General features: G+C 43.1%; 2 protein-coding genes across 2 annotated transcripts in view; one reads left to right on the top strand and one right to left on the bottom strand.

The window, feature by feature from the left end:
* The window catches only part of AKAP9 (A-kinase anchoring protein 9), a 202990-nt gene extending 187141 nt beyond the window's left edge, over positions 1-15849 (top strand). Inside the window, exons 41-50 of the mRNA XM_065398462.1 lie at positions 434-1102; positions 1894-2108; positions 6371-6479; positions 7519-7698; positions 8352-8552; positions 8956-9188; positions 11158-11243; positions 13164-13287; positions 14716-14855; positions 15560-15849. Coding sequence (XP_065254534.1) covers positions 434-1102; positions 1894-2108; positions 6371-6479; positions 7519-7698; positions 8352-8552; positions 8956-9188; positions 11158-11243; positions 13164-13287; positions 14716-14855; positions 15560-15603 — 2001 coding nt within the window. The 3' untranslated portion in view covers positions 15604-15849. The remainder of the gene's footprint in view (positions 1-433; positions 1103-1893; positions 2109-6370; positions 6480-7518; positions 7699-8351; positions 8553-8955; positions 9189-11157; positions 11244-13163; positions 13288-14715; positions 14856-15559) is intronic.
* Positions 15850-18063: 2214 nt separating this feature from the next.
* The window catches only part of LOC135873576 (lanosterol 14-alpha demethylase), a 32871-nt gene continuing 30654 nt past the window's right edge, over positions 18064-20280 (bottom strand). The window contains exons 9-10 of the mRNA XM_065398193.1: positions 18849-19017; positions 18064-18242 (exon numbers count right to left, since the gene is read on the bottom strand). Coding sequence (XP_065254265.1) covers positions 18064-18242; positions 18849-19017 — 348 coding nt within the window. The remainder of the gene's footprint in view (positions 18243-18848; positions 19018-20280) is intronic.

Below are 20280 nucleotides of genomic sequence, written 5' to 3'. Positions count from 1 at the left end.
GTATCGCAACGATGGTGTTTCAGATATGAGTAGGAAAGGGGTCAGCCCGCATATACCACATCTTCAAAGAGATGTATTGGCTGACAAGGCAGCAGACACAGCCCCCACATCTGGCTAGAATGTACACAGCACTATACAGAGGTGCACATTGCTGGTCCTGTTTTAAGCATTGTGTACCAGGGCCCACCATATGGAATCCTATCCTGGCTGGCAGGACTCCTGTGGCAGAGGATGCATTTTCCAGCATCCATGCTACCTCTCAAGGCACTGGGTATGGGAGAATTTGTCTCTCTATAGTATTTAATGTTTGTTTTTTAATCAAGATTCATGGCATTAAAGGAAATGATCTAGATTTAAATACTTTACATTTTCAGCAAAAGGGCATATTTTAAATGAATATAACCGGTCACTTTCTTTTATTTTCTTATTGAAGGATTTGAAAATTTCTCTTGAGGATCAAAAACAAAAGAATTTACAATTAAATAAACTTTTGGAACAAGAGAAACAGCTGTCCAGTGATCTGCAACAGAAAATTGAATCCCAGGAAGTTCTGAATGCAGCCCAGCTGTCACATGAACGAGGCCATAACTCTGAGCTTCAGGTGCTACTTGAATCAGAGAAAGCCCGAGCTCTCGAAATGAGCAGTGCCCTGGAAAGGGAGAAAGAACTGTGTGCTCAGCTTCAGAATGTTGAAGATAAGGGGCAGGATGGAACACCCAAACCAACTGAAGAGTTACTTAAAGATTTACAAAAACAAATGGATGAAAAACATGACCGTATAGTAGAGTTAGTCAGTGAGATGGAGAGGTATAAACTTGACTCTGTGCAAACGAGGCAACAGATGGAAAAGGAGAGGCAGAGTCAGAGGAAGACACTACAAACAGAACAGGATGCTAACATATTAGCACAGAAGAAAGTACATGAACTGGAGTCCAAAGTGGAAGATCTTCACTGGCAGCTTGGAGAGAAGAGACAACATGTTCATAAACTAGAGTATGAGGCAAAGAAGTTGCAGGAAATAATACAGGAGCTACAGAAAAAAGAACAGGCAAGGGAGGAAAAAAAGGAAGCTGAAAGAGCAATGTGCCAGAATCTCAATGAGGTACAGTAGAGCTTAGAAAAATGTATAACACTGAGCTGAATTCTGAAGCTGTCACTCTGCTCTTAAATCTCTAGTTTGATTAGCTGGCCGGTAAAGTTGAGGAGCAATTTTCATCAGATTCATTTGCTACTATTTTAATTCAGTCTTTTGGAGACTCTCCTTGCTTTGGGCTAAATCCTGGCTGGTGAGGCACAGCATGGCTGCCAAAATCATGGGCAGGAGCATTAGACCACTCCAATTCTGCCTACTCCAGGAAGATCTAGTGACACCACTCCGCGTGTCCTGTGCAATTGAAATCACAGAGGGGGGTAACTGAGAGTGGCAACTGGAGAAGTAAGCAAAGCCTGACTGTATGTCCACATACATATATCCATTGCCAAGCAGACCAAGCTGTAGTCCCAGCACCCAGCCCATTGAACAAATTATTCCTATTCAGGAATGCTCCAGGTGATTGTGCATAGGATTGGCCTACCTAGGAACACCATTTTTTCAGGGCATATCTGGGCCCATTTGGAAGGGGTGTATAACCCCACATAAACCAAAATGTGGCCGTGTGTGTTGGAAATATCACATACTTGCTAAAGGTGAGGAATAATGGACAAAACTCTGTGCTGACTCAGACCACATACAACCTCATTCAAGTAAATAGGGTTACACGGGACATAATTCAGTGTAGAATTTGACTCAACGTGCACTTTATTTTCTGTAATTTGACCTAGAACTGGTTACATTTTAAGTGTTTTCCAATTGAAATACATGTAACATTTGCGTTTTTATACATACGTATGCAGACTACTTGGGATACATCCAATGAGAGAACAAGAAATTGGGTTCTACAGCAGAAAATGGAAGGAGTTGAAACGAATGAATCAACCTACCCCGCGCTGACTGAAGTGAAAGGAGAAGGTGATCTAAGTGAAGGAAGTAAAGTTCTGGAGAACATCAGACAAAAGCTACAAAATGTATCTTCAAAGCTGAAACAATTGGCACACAAAGCTGCCAGCAGGTTAGATGCATCTTCAGCTACATGTTTTTGTTAGTAGCGGCCAACAAACTGTAGCACAGGGGTCGGCAACCTATGGCACGCGAGCCGATTTTTAATGGCACGCTGCTGCCTGCCGGGTCTCCAGCGTGCCATTAAAAATCCTGCCTAGCCCGGCCCGCTTTCCTCTGCCCTCCGCTCCCCCCGCGGTGGCAGGGAGCAGAAGCATAGGCGTGCGCACGGGGTGGGCAAATAGCCCCACTCTCCCGGCGCGGCAAGCTGTGGGGTCCGCGCCTCCGGGTCGGAGCACCCGGCTGAGCGCAGCAAGCCGCTGGCCCCTCCCCCGCCTTCCCCCCCTCACCTGGAGCCCTGCCGCCGCGGGCGCAGCGCTCTGGGGGTTGGGGCTGCGCGCTCCCGCGGGGCAATGTTTGTCTCCGCGGGGAGGCAGACATGCTCCCCACTCAACCGGAGCCCTGCCGCGGCTGCGTATCTGGCTCTGCTTGGAGCCACATGGTAAGGGGGCCGGGGCCGGGGGGGGGTGTGGATAAGGGGTGGGGGCAGTCGGGACAGAGGGCAGGGTGGGTTGGATGGGGGTGAGATCCTAGGCGGGTGGTTAGGGGCGGGGGGGGTCTTTGGAGGGGGCAGTCAGGAAGCAGGGGGGGTTGGATGGGACATGGGAGTCCCGGGGTCTGTCAGGGGGCGGAGGGTGGATAGGTGTCAGGGCAGTCAGGGCAGGAAGCAAGGAGAGTCCTGGGGGGCAGTTAGGGTGGGGGGTATCTGGAGGGGGTGGTCAGGGACAAGGAGCTGGGGGGTTGGATGAGTCAGGAGTTCTGGGGGTCCTGTCAGGAGGCAGGGGTGTGGAGAGGGTTGGGGCAGGCAGGGAGCAGGGGGGGTTTATGGGTCAGGAGTTCTGGGGGTCTTGTCAGGGGGCAGGGTGTGGTTGGATAGGCATGGGAGTCCCGGGGGTCTGTCTGGGGGTGGGGGGGTGGATAAGGGTCAGGGCAGTCAGGGGACAGGTAGGGGGTAGGGTCCTAGGGGGGGCAGTCAGGGGACAAGGAGCAGGGAGGCTTAGATAGGGGGTGGGGTCCTGGGGGGGCAGTTAGGGGCAGGGGTCCCAGGAGGGGGTAGTCAGGGGACAAGGAGCAGGGGGGTTTGGAGGTTCTGAGGGGGGCAGTCACCCAGCCCTCTGCCCTGAGCCCTGACCCCACACACACACAACCCCAGCCCTCTGCCCTGAGCCCCGCACCCCTGCACACAGCCCAGGCCCCTGCCCTGAGCCCTGTACCTCCCTCATACACACCCAGCCCTCTGCTTGACTCCTTCACCACCCCCCATGACCCCAGCCCTGACTCTGGCACCCCCACACATACCCAGCCCCCCCCCGCCCTGACACCAGCACCCCCCTCACATGCCCCCAGCCCTCTGCCCTGACTCTTGCACCCCCCCCACATCCCCAGACCCCCCACACCCCATGCACCCTCCACATCCCCACCCCCACCCTGAGCATCAAACGGGAGCTCCTGCACCCCCCCCCACATTCCCACCTGCACCCCCCCCCCACATTCCCACCTGCACCCCTTGCATCAAATGGGAGCTGCCCAGGTAAGTGCCCCACACCCAAACCTCCTGCCCCAATCCTGAGCCCCCTCCCTCATTCTAGCTCCTGGCCAGACCCTTCACCCCCAGCCCTGTGCTCAGTGCACTCCCATCCTCAGCTCAGGGCAGAGAGAGGAAGAGAATGGGCCAGAACCAGGGAGAAGGTAGGTACCCACTGTATGTGGGCAGGGCCGGGACCCCAGACTGGCAGCGGGCTGAGCGGATCTGGCAGGTGGGATCCCGGCTGGCAGGAGCCGGTGGATGGAACCCCTGATCGGCAGTGGGCTGAGCCACTCAGCCCACTGCCGGTCTGGGGTCCCGGCCGTTGGCCCCGCACAGCCCGCTGCCGGTCAGGGGTTCTGGCTGCCGGACCCTTGCCAGCCGGGGTCCCGGCCGCAGGCCCCGCTTAGCCCACTGCCAGCCTAGGTGAACAGAACCTCAGACCAGCAGTGGGCTGAGCGGGCTGGCAGCGTAAGATCAACGTTTTAATTTAATTTTAAATGAAGCTTCTTAAACATTTTGAAAACCTTGTTTATTTTACAATACAACACTAGTTTATTTATATAATATATAGACTTATAGAGAGAGACCTTCTAAAAAACGTTAAAATGTATTACCGGCACGTGAAACCTTAAATTAGAGTGAATAAATGAAGACTCGGCACACTACTTCTGAAAGGTTGCCGACCCCTGCTGTAGCATCTTGGCACTTGAATCAGAATTTCCATTCCTGTGTTACTCTAGTTCAGTGGTCTCCAACTGGTCGATCGCGATCGACTGGTCGATCCTAGAGGATCTCCCAGTTGATTGCGATCTCCAGCAGCGCTGCCAACCAGGAGCCGCTGGAGGTAAGTGCTGCCCGGCGGGAGGCCACACCCCAACCTCCAGCCCTGAGTCCTCTCCCGGAGCCAGCACCCCGAGCACTCTCGTGCATCCCGAGCCCTCTCGTGCATCCCAAGCCCTGAGCCCCCTCCCGGAGCCAGCAATCCCTCCTCCTGAACCCCAACACTCTGCCCCAAACTCCCTCCCAGAGCTTGAACCCCAACCCCCTGCCCCAGGCTCAGCCCAGAGCCCTCTCCCACACTCCGAACCCCTCAGCCCCAGCCCAGAGCCTGTACCCCCTCCTGAACCCCAACGCTCTACCCCAGCTCAGTGAAAGTGAGTGAGGGTGAGGGAGAGCGAGTGAGAGAGGAGGGAGGAGGGAGTGAGTGGGGTGGGGCTTTGGGGAAGGGGCGGGGCCTCAGGGAAAGGGCGGGGTAGATCCTGGGTTGCCCTGAAATTCAAAAAATGATCTTGGGCGTAAAAAGGTTGGAGACCACTGCTCTAGTTTTATGTGGTGTAACTTTAGTCAAGTTACACCAGCATAAAACTGGATCACAAAGTAGCAAATCCAGTTCTAAATATTAAACTTAGTGTAATCCTTCATCAGTTCAGACAAAAAAAGGAGGCTTCTTATGCAAGGTGGGAGGGGGTTACTTGAGCTTGATGTAGATGGAAAACCCCTAAAAAGAACTGAGTAATTATTGTATTCAGTAATGGTTTGAACATTCATAGTGAAACAAAAAGGCTTATCAGGGACTCTATAAATTGTGAATTTTATTTGCAAAATTCTCATTCAGATTGACATTCCTGAACCTTCTTTTACTGGCTACCACCTTGCTAAGAGGGGACTTTATTTGTAACACCAGCAGCATGGAAGCCCAGTGTGAATCCGTTTTTGATTCTGCTATTACACTGATTTAATATCAGAAAAACTTAGTGTGAAGTGCAATACACCTCTACTCCGATATAACACGACCCGATATAACACGAATTCGGATATAACGCGGTAAAGCAGTGCTCCGGGGGGGCGGGGCTGCGCACTCCGGCGGATCAAAGCAAGTTCGATATAACGCGGTTTCACCTATAATGCGGTAAGATTTTTTTGGCTCCCGAGGACAGCGTTATATCGGGGTAGAGGTGTACATTGAACATATTCTGCACTTCTGAAAATGTCTCAGATACAATTGGTCACAACGGTTTAAGAATTTTGGGGAGACTGGGGGTCCAAAAGTCCAAAGGTTCTCAGCATTGTAAAGCTCCCCTTCCAAACAACAGTAGCTGTTAGTGCTGAGTGCTGTTTAAACTCTGGCCAGCTTAATTTAGGTGCTTAAATGGGAAACTGAGCACTTTGGAATGTTATTAAACTCTTTTGGACTGTGAGTGTCTTTACCTGAGAAATGGCCAGCTTTTCAAAATGTCTGTATTTTATGAAGTATCAGAGGGGTAGCCGTGTTAGTCTGAATCTGTAAAAAGCAACAGAGGGTCCTGTGGCACCTTTAAGACTAACAGAACTATTGGAGCATAAGCTTTCGTGGGTGAATGCATTCACCCACGAAAGCTTATGCTCCAATACTTCTGTTAGTCTTAAAGGTGCCACAGGACCCTCTGTTGTATTTATGAACAGTGTCTTCAGAAAACTGAAAGCAGTGCTTGCTTTAAAAAAAAAAAATTCAATAACCAGAAAAAGACAGTTCTACTTTTTGAGAATTGGGTTCATCATAGCATTGTTTACTTTTGAAATTTCAATCACTTTCCCTATGCCTTCCTTCAGAAATGCAGAAATCTCGTACTTTATAGAACTGTATACTTCACTGTAGTTACATTGTATTACACTGCATACACTATAAATATTTGCTATTTTCATTCCAGGTTACAGTTTGAAACAGCAGATGATGACAACTTTATTGAGGTACAAAGTAATATTGAAGATGTTCTTTTACTGTTGGGAACATTACCTGGATTGTCCCAACTAGAAGAGGTGAGAACATAATCACTTTTGGTAAACTTATACAGTGAAGAGTCAACTATAGTCTGTGCTCATTTAACATTGGCAAAGAGTGCTGTAAATCCTTTCCTTTTTACCTGTCAACTTTGAGAAGGAATCACAAATTGACGTATATTTCACATTTCCTAGCATTTTCTTTAGGAAACGTACTAAAAGTAACTCATATAGCTGCAACCTACTGTGGGAAAAACTTTACTCACTATTTCCCGGATGTGAAAAATCAGTGTTTAATATTTACTATATCAGGTTGTTACAGGACATTTAATTAACCTATGTTGTCTTTACTAAGAGAATGCAACAGGAAAATCTGCATGCAATTGTGAATGTTCAGAACATGAAATGATGCAGTCTGGCACAAAGAATAACACTTGTGCAATGTTTGGTTCTTGACTGAGCTCAACCTTAAAGCCAACATCAGTGCAAAGCATCTGTTTTCAAAGTAGTTCAGAATTAGCTTTCCCTGTTTTGTTCTAAGATAGCACTAACTTGAAAACTGCTCTTTCGGTTTTTAGAAACAAATATGAACATCATAAAAATAAATATTGCACATTATTATTATAATAGATTAGTTTGTGATGAAATGTTCTGCTATAACATACCATAAAAAGTCACCTGTGTAAAAACAACGAGGAGTCCGGTGGCACCTTAAAGACTAACCGATTTATTTGAGCATAAGCTTTTGTGGGTAAAAAACCCTCTTCTTCAGATGCATGGAGTGAAAATTACAGATACAGGCATAAATATATATTAGCACATGAAGAGAAGGGAGTTACCTTGAAAGCTTATGCCCAAATAAATCTGTTAGTCTTAGAGACATGGAACAGCGAACACAGCTACCCCTCTGATACTTTATAACTGTGGATTAACTCACCTGTTGTTTAGATTAAAATTACGCTTTTCAGATTTCTCTAATACAGTAACAAAGCACTGTTATCATCCACAAAACTTGTCATCTAGGGTAGGAGTTGTATCAATCTGATCTCATGCAAGTTTTTTTCCTTTCTAGCTGAAGTTAGTGTTGCCCCCAGGGGCTACCACTAGCTCACTAACTGAAAAACTGCTGAGACAAAATGCAGAGCTGACAGGGCTTGTCAGCAGACTGAGTGAGGAAAAGAACAATTTGAGGAACGCTGCCATGAAACTGGAGGAGGAACTCAGACGATACCAACAGAGAGGACCTTGTGGAGATTATGTATGTATCTTCTCTATGCACTGCCATAAACAAATATGTATAGACTAAAAAGCATCACCCTTTTTTCACGTGAAATATATCTACACAAGTTCTTTTCAGTACTCAGTGGGCTGGCAGTCTAAGAGGAGGGGAAGAAGGGTGATTAACTTTTCTCCCTTTCTTCCCATCCTTCCCTACTCCCTTCCCCCGCAGCAAGCAGATGTCAGTTGTTCCTTGTCCTGCCCTCTAGCTGTCTGTAATCAGGGTGCCTTGGCAAGCTCTCTTTTCCCACAGACAGGCACTTCGTGTGTTCATCCACCTTTGCATAGTTGGCTGCCATTTTCCCTGTAAGTCCCTTGTGCCTCCTCAGGCGGGTTACATCCCATCATCCACTTTAGAAGCTAACAGACTCAAGGTGTTTTCAAGACTATAAAGCTACTATAAGCCAGCTGTTAGTTTGGGTTCTTGGGACAGAAGCAATGAGTATACTTTTCCTTGGAAGTTAATAGCATCGTCTCACAGTGCTCTCAACCCCTGTTATCCTGAAGTGTGAGGGCCCAAGGTTCACCTCAGACCTGGATTTCCTACTCAGTAATGTGATGAGCACACTACTGAATCAATGAATAAATGACAAGAAGATGTGTTTCTAAAAATAGGGTTTGGTCCCTCTGCAGTCTTCTAGACACTCACTGGACAATGGAGCTAATATCGATACACTCATTGCCTCTGAGAGAGAGATCTGGAACAGAGAAAAGCTGTCACTACAGAAATCTTTGAAACAAGCTGATGCAGAGCTGTCCAAACTGAGAGCAGAACTAAGGAGTGAAGCTTTTCTGAGAGAATTGGCATCGAATTCTGAAAACGCTGTTTTAAAGGTAGGAAGCTTGTCCCCAACTGCACTCTCTCAGCACAGTGGGCTGTCTTGTTTAGAACTGGGCCTGTTTTCCATTGCATTCACCATCATTCTCACTTAGACTAACTGGGGACATCAGTATGATTCAGTTTTCAGAGGCTTGGTCTTGGAGACATGGAACTCCATTATAACATTCCCTGGGGTAAGACATAAACACTCTTCTGTAAGTTACATATTTTTTTACAGCTCAAAACATCCCTATATTATGGAACTGGTATTCAAATAATGTTATCATTAGTGCAGGCAGGGACAGGAAGTGAATAATCACAGATGAACTTCAACAGTAATGATGTCAAAAATCTTGGAATTGTAACAGTCCTCTGAATGCTTTACTTACAGTGCTTTCTTTGTTTCTTGTCATCTAGATAATTTATGGAAAATACCTGAGAGCAGAGAGCTTTCGGAAAGCTCTCATATATCAGAAAAAATACTTACTGCTCTTAGTAGGTGGATTCCAAGAGTGTGAAGAAGCCACCCTGGCCCTCATTGCAAGAATGGGTGGGCAGCCTTCATACACTGACCTAGAAATTATTACACATCGTTCAAAGGGTTTTACCAAATTTCGCTCTGTGGTCAGAGTGTCCATTGCAATTTCAAGGTAAATCACAGGAAGTTACAGGTTAACCAAATGTGAACATTGAATTTAACATATATTTTATTAAGGCCCTACTTAATTTGCGATATTGCAAAATTGTAGATCCCACAATATTAGGCTTCCACTGCAATTTTGATACTAAATTCAGGTGTATATACAGTAACTCATCGCTTAATGTTGTAGTTATGTTCCTGAAAAATGCGACTTTAAGCAAAACAGTGTTAAGCGAATCCAATTTCCCCATAAGAATTAATGTAAATTGGGGGGGTGGGGTTAGGTTCCAGGGAATTTTTTTTTCCAGACAAAAGACATTATATAAATATACACTATAAGTTTTAAATAATTTTAAACAAACAATTTAATACTGTACTCACCAATGATGATTGTGAAGCTTAGTTGAGGCAGGGTCGGGACGTAGGGGCTTGCCCCGCTCCGCCCGGCCCTCCTGCCAGAGTTGGGGCATGGGGGCTTGCCCGCTCCGCCCACCTGGCACTCCTGCTGGGGAGCGGGGTCAGGGCGTTGGGGCTGAAGCAATGGGACAAGCCCCCTTACTCTGACCCCGCTTCCCGGCAGGAGCACCAGGCGGGCGGAGCGGGGAGAGCCAAACAACCTTATAATGGAACATTGCACGACTTCAAACGAGTATGTTCTCTAATAGATCAGAAACCTAATAACGAAACAATGTTAACCAGGACGACTATAAGTGAGGAGTTACTGTATACTGTATTTTAACAATCAGCCCCACTGTCAGTCCTGGGCAGCCAGGGCTCCAGCTGTCAGTCCTGGGCCGCAGGGGCTCCTGCTGTCAGTCACGGGCAGCCAGCTTTTCCAAATTACCGCAATTAATACAGGTCAATTATTACTTTTCCACGATTTTCCATGTCTTGTCCGCAACTCAGCCACAATTATTTGACAATCATCCCACAATTCACGTAGGGCCTTATATTTTATCAAATGAAGTATCTTGTGTAATCCAGCATTTTTTGTGACACACTCTAAATTGTAAGTCTTGGTAACCATGAAAACAGTGCATCTTAAAAAGAATGCAGTTACACAGAACACTGGTAATGTAGACGACTGGAGCAAGTTGTTTAAGACATTCTGCAGCACAAGTGTAAATCAAAGCAGCCTGGCTCTGTGTTGTAATCCACTGATGTCAGAATTTATGGGCTATGATAACAAGCTTTAAAAATTACTAATGAATTACTGGTGACGTCTCCAGAGTGCCTGTGTATTTTAGAAATGTGTCATTGTTTCTTTTCTGTAACCTACTTTGTCTTTAAAAAGTAAAAACGATCCCTTAAAACACAGGCATTGTAATCCATAAAATGGAATTGTATCTAAGAAATCAAGTTGTTATAATTAAACTTTTTGGAGATGACAGAGAGCGATATTGTGTATAAGCAGTAAATACTCTGACTACATCTGGTTTTTTAATTCCTTTGTGAGGCCTCAATGCTGAAAATACATACATGCTTAACTTTAGGCACATGAACAGTTCCCTGAATTCAGATTACTCACATGCCTCAAGTTAAGTATGAGTGAAAGTGTTTGCAAGATGGGGGAACTAGTGACTAAGGGTTTTACTTTAGAATATACCACTGCTATCATGGACCTTTTTTCTGCATTGGGGCTGAAATTTTTTGCAGTTATTTGTTGTGACTTATATTTTCAGACATTAATGCTAAGTAATGTAGACATCTAGGACAAATGCTGCCCTTAGTCAGACCTGTTCAATACCCAGACATCACTGGAATTGTATAGGTATAACTGAAGGTAGAATATGGCCCATATCTTTTTCTTAGGTAAATTCTATTTCTGTTTAATCCAGGTTCTTTAGGTTTTAAAAGTCTATCTCCTTACTCAGTTTGCTGCTGTGTGGATTATTATACCCCTTGGAACATTATAAGCTTGTTATTTAAATAAAGAAATACTTGGCTTACTCTAAAGTATCTTTTTATTTTAAATGCAGAATGAAGTTCCTGGTTCGTCGGTGGTACCGAGTTACAGGTTCTAATTTAATAAGTGTCAACAGGGATGGCTTTAGCCTGAACACAGGTAACTCACTGACTGGCAATGTCTGAAGAAGCATCATCCATGATTATACTAGTGTTGAGTGAACATTTTAGGTTGACCTCCCGTGATCTGGAACCAATGGGTTGCTCCTTCCCCTTCATTTCAGTTGTTAGACCTATCTGTTTCTCAGGTTTCACTCCACTCCACTCAGCACAGACACTACTCTGAACTCTCTTGTACCTTGCTTCTCATCAGATGCAAATCTGTGTGCAGTTGTTGTTTTTTTAAAACGTAGCAGCTTCATCTTCAGCAAAGAGCAGCATGTGAACTGTGAGATTTTTCCGTATCTGCTGAAGTGTTCTCCGGTATCAGAGACCCTTCCCCCAGCTCTAAGAAGGGTGGCTCACTGAGTAAGTCCTTCTCAGGGCATGGACAGGCAGGAACTTTGACTATCACAGGGCCCACCACACCAGCCTGAGGCAAGGGCAGACGAGGCAACTTTGCTGACCATTGTGTTGAGCAACACTTCCTCTCTTTTTGTCTTAACTCCAACCCAGACAAAAAGGTTGTCTGATGTCTCCTGGATCAGAGGCAGTGCTAGCCCATTGGGGGCCCTAGCAGGAAAATTTTGCCCCCCCAACACATAGTGACTGGGTGCCCCCTGGAGCTGATCAGGGCCATAAATAAATTGCTTAATCTGCTTATGCCTAGCACCAGCTCTACCCAAAATCCAGGAAATCTGATTCCGTTTGTCTGAGGAGGGTCAAAAAGCCTTTTACTCACTCCTGACTATGTAAATATGGGGTGAAATCCTGAATCTGTTGAAGTCAATGGGAGTTTTGCCATTGCCTATAGTGAGCCAGGATTTCACCCATGGTCTCCTATCAAGAAATCTTAAAAGAATGAAGTAGTCTCTATTTCTTGAGGTTCAAGAAAGCTTCCTGGGCTGAATGAGAGTCTCCTTTAGCAATGGAACTCTGCTGGGAAACGACTGGGAGTGCAGACCACATGTGCACTAAGTATTATAGTGTTAATATAGGGCTACATCAGAATTATAGTTCTAAATTAACCAGTGCAACTCTGTGCAGTGCCAGCCTTATGCAAATTAGGGTACTGCTAGGTAGAATCCCATAGCTCCAGCCTATGGAGTAGAAAAGGAAATCTCACTTTTCTACCTGAAAACTGTTTTTCTGCAGCGCTCCCAATCTTGGTTGTGAAACTCCACCCAATATTCATAGTTACTCAATACTGTTAAAATAGCTATTTTTGAGAGCGCCTCAAGGAAGTTTTGACTGGATCGTGGTAGCAGGAAGCGCCAAGATCCTGAGAAGTGAAAAGTTGTAACTACTGTACCTGAATGAGAGGGGGAGGAAGCAACCCATAGTTATATGCTGGGAAAGCTCATGGTAGAACATAAAATTTCCATTTTACAAAAATTACTCTTACTAAACAAAAGAGCTGATACAGCTGTTTGAGACTTCCTTTGTCTTAGAAGTTTAAGACATGTAGTTTGTGAGTATACGTGAATTTATTTCTTAACTATTCTGTGGCCTTCCTAATTTCAGATTAGGTGTCAAAACAGGTGATCAAACAGTGGCAATTACTTTTATTATTTATTATCTATTTTGCTGTAGTGGCTAAGATCCCCAGTCATAGATGAAGCCCCCATTGTACCAGTGCTGTACAAACACAGAACTAAAAGACAGTCCCTGCCCCAAAAAAGCTTACAGTCTAAGTGTAACACAAGAGACGGCTGTAGACAGAGGACGGAGTACAAGTAAACAGTATTGGTCAGCTTAGTAGGCAAGAATAGCTGTACTTTCTTAACTAGCTGTAGTTTTTAACTCTCACTTTACCACATGTAAAACAAAGAGTGCACCTGGGATATCTGTCAATGTGCAAAATGTCTGATTTTCACAGGTTGATATTTTTTGTATAGACAATACTACTTTGTTGTTTTAGGTAATGAGCTACGGCCTGATTCATTAGCTGGTGGTCTGGAGCTCTTTGGAGAACACAGACATTCTTCTGATAGATCCAGATCAGACCTAGAGCCTCTCAGATCTCCTATAAATTCTCAACACAGGTAAGTTTTTGTTACATAATTATTCTTTGTCTGAAAAGTTTTTTTCTACAATTAATACTAATGCACTTTAGGAGTGTGGGAATTTCACATTTTGATACGTAATATACTATATATTTTCTGTTCAAGGCCTAACCTTGTAGTGTCCAGCCTTCTGATGAACATAATGTTCTTCAGAAACCATCAACACTATTCATAAATCAGCTAATGGGGTTGCTTCAAAATTATGTAAATGCTTCTAGCGCCTCATTCCAAGCCCTCATCTATGGACATTCAGAGCATCACCACTAGGATACCACAGTGAAATCCTAGCACTGTTGAAGTCATTGGAGCCAGTATTTCACCCCAGAGGCAAGATTTTTCACAGTACCTGCAGTCTTTCTCGACTTCAGATAGAGTTGTGGGTCCTCAGCACTTCTGAAAATCAGGCTCCAATAGTTCTCAAGCTGTGGAATGTATTTTCACGTAGTGCCATGGACACTTCCTCTCCCACTACTGTACAAATAGTCTCCCCTCTCATTTGCAATCTCATAACCTATGGCAACTACACCAGTTGGTTACATGGAAAAGTATTTAATCTAGTTGTAGTTGTCTTTAATGTGATTTAGCAGCTGGAAACTACAGAGAACTAAAACCATACAGAGCTTCTTCAAACATCCTGCTTTTTCTTAGAAGAAATTTTTAAAACAAATGTACTTGAAACTACTGCTACTTCTGCATGTTTTATGCAGTCTCAATAGGAGACTGACTTGTGACTTTTGCCTCAAGGGAATGCAACAGAAATCTTGGGAATAGCAGGGAAGTCAGGCAGCTGAAGTTACATCTACACTGAAATAAAAAAACAACCGCCCCTCAGCAGCACATCTCAGAGCCACAGACTCCAGCTCACAGGACTTGTGCTACAGCACTAAAAATAGCAGTGTAGACATTCCTGCTTGGCTCTGGACATCCCCCCGCCCGCCCGGTTTCAGAGCTCCTAGACCAGCCTCTGAGACTCACTGTCATGGGTCTATTTTGTAGTGTAGATGTATCATGGGTGGGGTGGGGAGAACCCTAGAATATCAGGGTTGGAAGGGACCTCAGGAGATCATCTAGTCCAACCCCCTGCTCAAAGCAGGACCACTCCCCAGACAGATTTTTACTCCAGTTCCCTAAATGGCCCACTCAAGGATTGAACTCACAACCCTGGGTTTAGCAGGCCAATGCTTAAACCACTGAGCTATCCCTCCCCCCCAGCGTGTCCAAGAAACACGGGAGCCAGGATGGGGGTCAGTTAAATACCCTCCGTAGATCACTGTGATATTCTAAAAGTCAGCATATATGTATACTTAACATTCATAAGATGGCTGCTACATTCTCCTTTGGAAACAGGATTCCAGTACAGTAACTTCAATTTTTGAAACCTACAGCTCATTGTTTTTCTTCTGCTAGGTACCAGGGCATCCATGTTGATTTAAGCCCAGCTTCCCTTGCATGTTCTCAACTGCAGAATTATGATCCTGACAGAGCTTTAACAGATTATATCAATCGACTGGAGGCACTACAGAGGCGACTTGGAAGCGTACAGTCAGGTAAATACTCAAACTTTCCTCTTCCTGGTACAAAGACACAGAATACCTGTTCTGAGTTAGAAAGTATATGCTGGTTTCTCAGGTTCAGTCTTAAACAAAGGGGAAAACTCACAGCTGAACTCAAGGAGCAAAAAGCCCACTACATATGAGAGTGGTCAGAAACTATATAGGAATGAAACTGTTCAGTTATGTACTGAATTAATATGTGGTGTAGCTTTTGCTGGGACTGTCTAATAAATTTCCAGCAAGGTTTTAATCAACATCTAAGAAAGACAGGGGATTGGTTTTGTAAACTCTTTTGTATCAAGATTCCTCCTGTTTAATCAGCTTTTGTGCTGTTTGGCTCAGTTGCCTATTCCCATGCTGACAAGTACTGGATGACACATTGCAGCATTTTTATCACGCTTTCTGAAAAGGCTCTTCCAGTAAGAAATACCTCTGTTAACTTCTCAGCTAACAGGATCCAAAACTTCTAGCCGTAACTGTTCAAAGTGACCCAAATCTAGTTTGATAAGGAGTCAAACCACTTTAACAAAACAGAACTTATACTTCAAGAACAAAACTACTTGTTTCTATCTTTTACTTTATAGTACAATCTGCAAAGGTCACCTGAAGAGTCTTGCAGAAATGTCAGATAACTAATGCTGACTACAAGTCATCATCCAATTTCTCCAAGCACTTTAAGATTTTTTTTAATCTTACAGGTTCTACTTCCTACACTCATTTGCACTCTGGTGTTAGAAGATAATACCCTTTCAACATCTCCATCACTGGTAATGATGATGAATGAACTACCTTTTTGTAAATCTGTACTCCTTCTGTGCTTTTGTATAATGTGTATATTGTGGGACCAACATGAACATAGCTATATGATTACACAGTCCCCTTGCTGGCACATCCACGCAGACTGGAATTTATGTATATAGGCACTGTGTGTTCATTCAAAAATCATTAAATTACATGTATATTTGTGGAATGCTAATTTAAATGATTAAGTTATAAAAAAAAAAGTGTGTATTTATCAAATGGGATGCCAGGAGATGAAGCTTGTGTATTTGATTGCTGAATGTGTAGCTCAAAGTGTACTGCACTTTTTCTGACACAGCTACTGAAGTTACACAATTCTGTCCTAATATATTTGCTACTGGCAGTGCAGACAGAATATATCACTAGTAGAGACCTATTTTTGTAAGGTAGAAGTTTTGAATTTTATGGGTATTTTGTCAAAGTACTGAAATAAAGATGACTTCATCCTTTTAATTGTTGTTTCAGGTTATTTTAAGTACAGGAGTATTTCTCGTGCACACTATTAAAGGGTAACTAAACCCTGACTCTTGCCAAAAAACAACAACAAAAATGTACTCTCACCACCTTTCTTGCTGGTTTCAGCTTCACGGGTAGGCAAGAGGATTCATGGTAAGCACTGGAGCGCTGCCAGACTCGCATGATGTTCTACTACAGTAAATAATTAGGAATTAATTTTACTCAGCCTCTATGCAAGGGGAGTTTCCTAAGGCAACAGCTCACCAGATAAGAGCTTTATTTTATATTAGCTAGCACATCCCTATTTTTAAACACTGAGATTTTCACTTTGTTGTGGCCACAAAGTTTTGTTACTAACTACACCTCTACCTCGATATAACGCTGTCCTCGGGAGCCAAAAAATATCTTACTGCGTTATAGGTGAAACCGCATTATATTGAACTTGCTTTGATCCACCGGAGTGCGCAGCCCTGCCCCCCCGGAGCACTGCTTTACCGCGTTATATCCGAATTCGTGTTATATTGGGTCATGTTATATCGAGATAGTGGTGTACTGTCAGCATCAGACTGGCTTAAGTTCATATTTATCCATTCTTTTATTAAAATTCCATAAGAAGGAAGTTTTAAAGCAGTAAGTAAAAAGAGCCTACTTTCTATATTTTTCTGAAAGTATGGGACAGTGTTTTGAGCACAGGAAACTATTTCACAAAGAGTTTATAAATTTTAATGAAACATTTTCCACCACACAAGTACAACATATAACAGTCCTGAAATAAATGTTACTCATTCCCATGTGAATAGAGTTCGGACAGGCCATGTGGGAGAAGAATCTTATTAATTCACTGTCTCTTCGTGGACAGCTTCAGTCTTTGCCCACATTGCCAAGATTTAATAATAAAGGGCAGCAGAAGGTTTAATATTGATGAGACTATTTTTGTTCCCCAAACAGCAGGCACTTCTAAAAAAAAGTTATATATTACTGCTATACAGTACCCATTCTCCCCTCTACATCATTCTAAACACTACTCTAGTTAATACAGTAGTACACACTAGTTATTCCATTCTTTCTTTAGTAAACAATGAACACAGTTAAAGATATATCTAAGAAGTGTAATTTATATGCTTACTCTTAGCTATTAATTCTGGATTTGTAAGGTTCTACTGCTAATCTTTGCACTGAAACCAAGACTTCCAAGTGTGACTAATTATTTTGGATGCCTAATTTTACATAATTTAAAACAGAACTAATTTTCAGAGGATGGACGGTTCAGTACTTTTTGAAAATCCAGACCCTTCAAAAACTGTCTCAAGATGAGCACCTAAATCACCTGTCACATTTGAAAAATATTGAAAATGTTAAGGTTTTCAAAATTAAAACCCATGGCAATTTTTGGCTCATTCAGGAAAGTGCTGAATAGTTCCTTATATAAAAGTGTTTACTTCTGCAAATATAGACAGGGCTGAAAGTCTGCAAAGTGAGCATTTTCCATCTTGTTCACATTAAAATACGCACCAGCATCAGAGAACAGATTCTGTTCCCACTGATGTCCATGAGCTTAGTCTTGCCCATTAAAGTAGCTGAATCAAGGAAAGTAGGTTTTTTAAAGCACGAATTAAAATTTAACCTTGTAAATAAAGATTAGATGTTCACCTTTGTCCCAAGATTTGACCAAACAGTTGAATTCACCAATATGCAGCATCCACCTTAAAATTGTTACACAAGCAGAAAAGACAGTATTTTTATAATAAAATGTCTGGTTAATTTAGAATGTACAGTACTGTGCAGTATACAACAATTACACATTTTATGGTTAGCTTAACCTCACTTTCATAACACTACACATCCAATGCACCAGCTCTTCTATTAACCATTTAATTGTGTCATAACTTATTCAAAAACAGTAATTTTCACAATTTAAATGCTGAAATAATTTTGTCTCCAAAACTTAGTGTGATCGCTTCTTGTATCTGATAACTGGGTTATCAGGTGTGTGAATCATGGTTGTATAGTTTACAGTAGGAAAATATCCATCGATGAGATCAAATTCATATAAACGAAGCAGAGTAGACCAAATAGTCTTAATCTGAACATAAGCAAAGTTTTCTCCAATGCAACGATGACGGCCTAGAGGAAAACCCACAGAGGAGAATAGTTATTGCACTTCGTAATGCATCTTGAGCTAAAATAAGAGTTAAACAATTTGTTTTAAAATGTACACTACTCTTTCTTTCACTGTGTTTAAACAACTGTTATGGCACCACTTCAGCAAAGCACTTAAGCGCATACTTAAGACTGATTGACATCAGTAGGACTTAAGCATGTATGTATGTGTTTAACTGCACTGCTGGTTAATGTGATTAGTACATTGTTTTGATTTCAAATCCAACCCTACCTTCACAGCAGCAAATATCTCATACTATCTACAGAACAGAATCTGCTCTATTTCTTGGCAAAAATCTTCATGCTGCTATTTTATCAATGACCTAATGCACTGGTTCTCAAACTCTGGGTCAGGACCCCAAAGTGGGTCAGGACTCGATTTTAATGGGGTCGCCAGAGCCAGCATTAGACTTGCTGAGACCCAGGACTGTAGCCCTAGCTCCAGCCCCACCTGGGGCGGCAGGACTCAGGCTGTGACTCCCGCTCCACCCCCCTTCTGGGGTAATGGTGCAATGAAGTTTGAGAACCCCTCAGTCCTAATGCAATTTCTTACCGTATCATTTGACTTACCAGCACCAAATGGCACATATGCAAACTTCTCTCCAGCTGTAGGGTTATCTTGGAGGTAACGGTCAGGTTTGAATTCTAAACTTTCTATCCAAGAATCCTTAAGTCTGTGATTAACAGTGGGAGAGACACAAACCTGATGGCCAGGAGGTACAGTATAGCCAGCAACAGTCTACGAGGGGAGGGGGGAGGAGAAATAAAAAAAAAAAAAAGTCCTGTTACAAAAAGCAGTTCTCCCTTTTCTCTTCTACAAAAGTTCTCCAAAGTGTCATCCTCAACTTGGCTTATAAAGAGTTGCGGTTTTTTTAGCTGAACAATTAGAGCAGTCTAACTGGTTAGACCTCATCTGGAATACTAGGTTTAAGTCTCACATCGATGGTCAAGAAAGATGAATTCAGTCAAAACAGGTGCAGAGAAGAGCTATTAGGAAGATGTGGGGAATGGAAAACCTATTATAAGAGACTATTTTGCCAGGGTAAACAAACCAAGCTCTTAAAGGCTGAGAGGAGACAGCTTTAAATAGCTCTTCTCCCTCTTTGGCGTTTACCCTTGGTGTATTTATAAAGGACAATGTTGGCATAAGAACAAATGGATATAAACTGGCCATGCATAAATTTCATCTGGAAATTAGAAGATTTCTAACCATCAGAGGAATGAGGTTCAGGAACAGCTTTCCAATATGAGTAGTAGGAGCAAACAACTTAACTAGTTTTAAGATGCAGCTTGATAAATTTATCAACAGTAGTGTAGGGTGGGGGGGGGGGGGGGTCATCTGCGGTAGTAGGGGACTAGACTCAATGACCAAAGAGATCCTATGTTCCTAACTAGGTACTGTATTCAGATGAACTGTATGCAAGGTACTGTATTCAGATAATTGCTTATGAACATTGAGTGAGCTCATTTCCCCCCGCACAACAAATTCTTCTTTTAAAAAAATAAAATAAAAAAGGTACAGGCTGCACAATAATGATTTTCCAGTTTTGGTGAAAATGTTTCATATTAATCACTATGCCACAGTAAATATACTTTCAAGAATACTTTGCTCCCAAACTGGCATCTTATGTACAGCAAGTTTATTTGGGACACAGTATGTAAGTGTAGATGTTAAGTAAATATAAAGACAAAACAAGTACTGCCAGCGGAATGCAGTAGAACAGACTTTACAGCAAGACAATGAAGTTATCTGACTGCAGGCTAGAAAATAGGGCCAACTGTGGTTGGGGAGACTGATCAAGACTGACAGAAGTAAAAAAAAGATTAAAAAGAAAAAAGTAAAGTATGAAAGGAAAGGAAATGCCACTGTCATCCTTTTTCTTTTAAGTGTTGCACACCATTTTGCAAATCTTCAGAACTTTTAGTAATTATGCCCCAGGCTTTTTTTTATTACTACTACAGTTTACTCAATCTTTAGATTCTGTTTCACCCAGCCCTCACT

Source organism: Emys orbicularis, chromosome 2, assembly GCF_028017835.1.
Source record: "Emys orbicularis isolate rEmyOrb1 chromosome 2, rEmyOrb1.hap1, whole genome shotgun sequence".
NCBI lineage: Eukaryota > Metazoa > Chordata > Testudines > Emydidae > Emys > Emys orbicularis.
The sequence above is the reverse complement of the archived record's forward strand: the minus strand, read 5'-3'. Positions and strand labels throughout refer to the sequence as shown.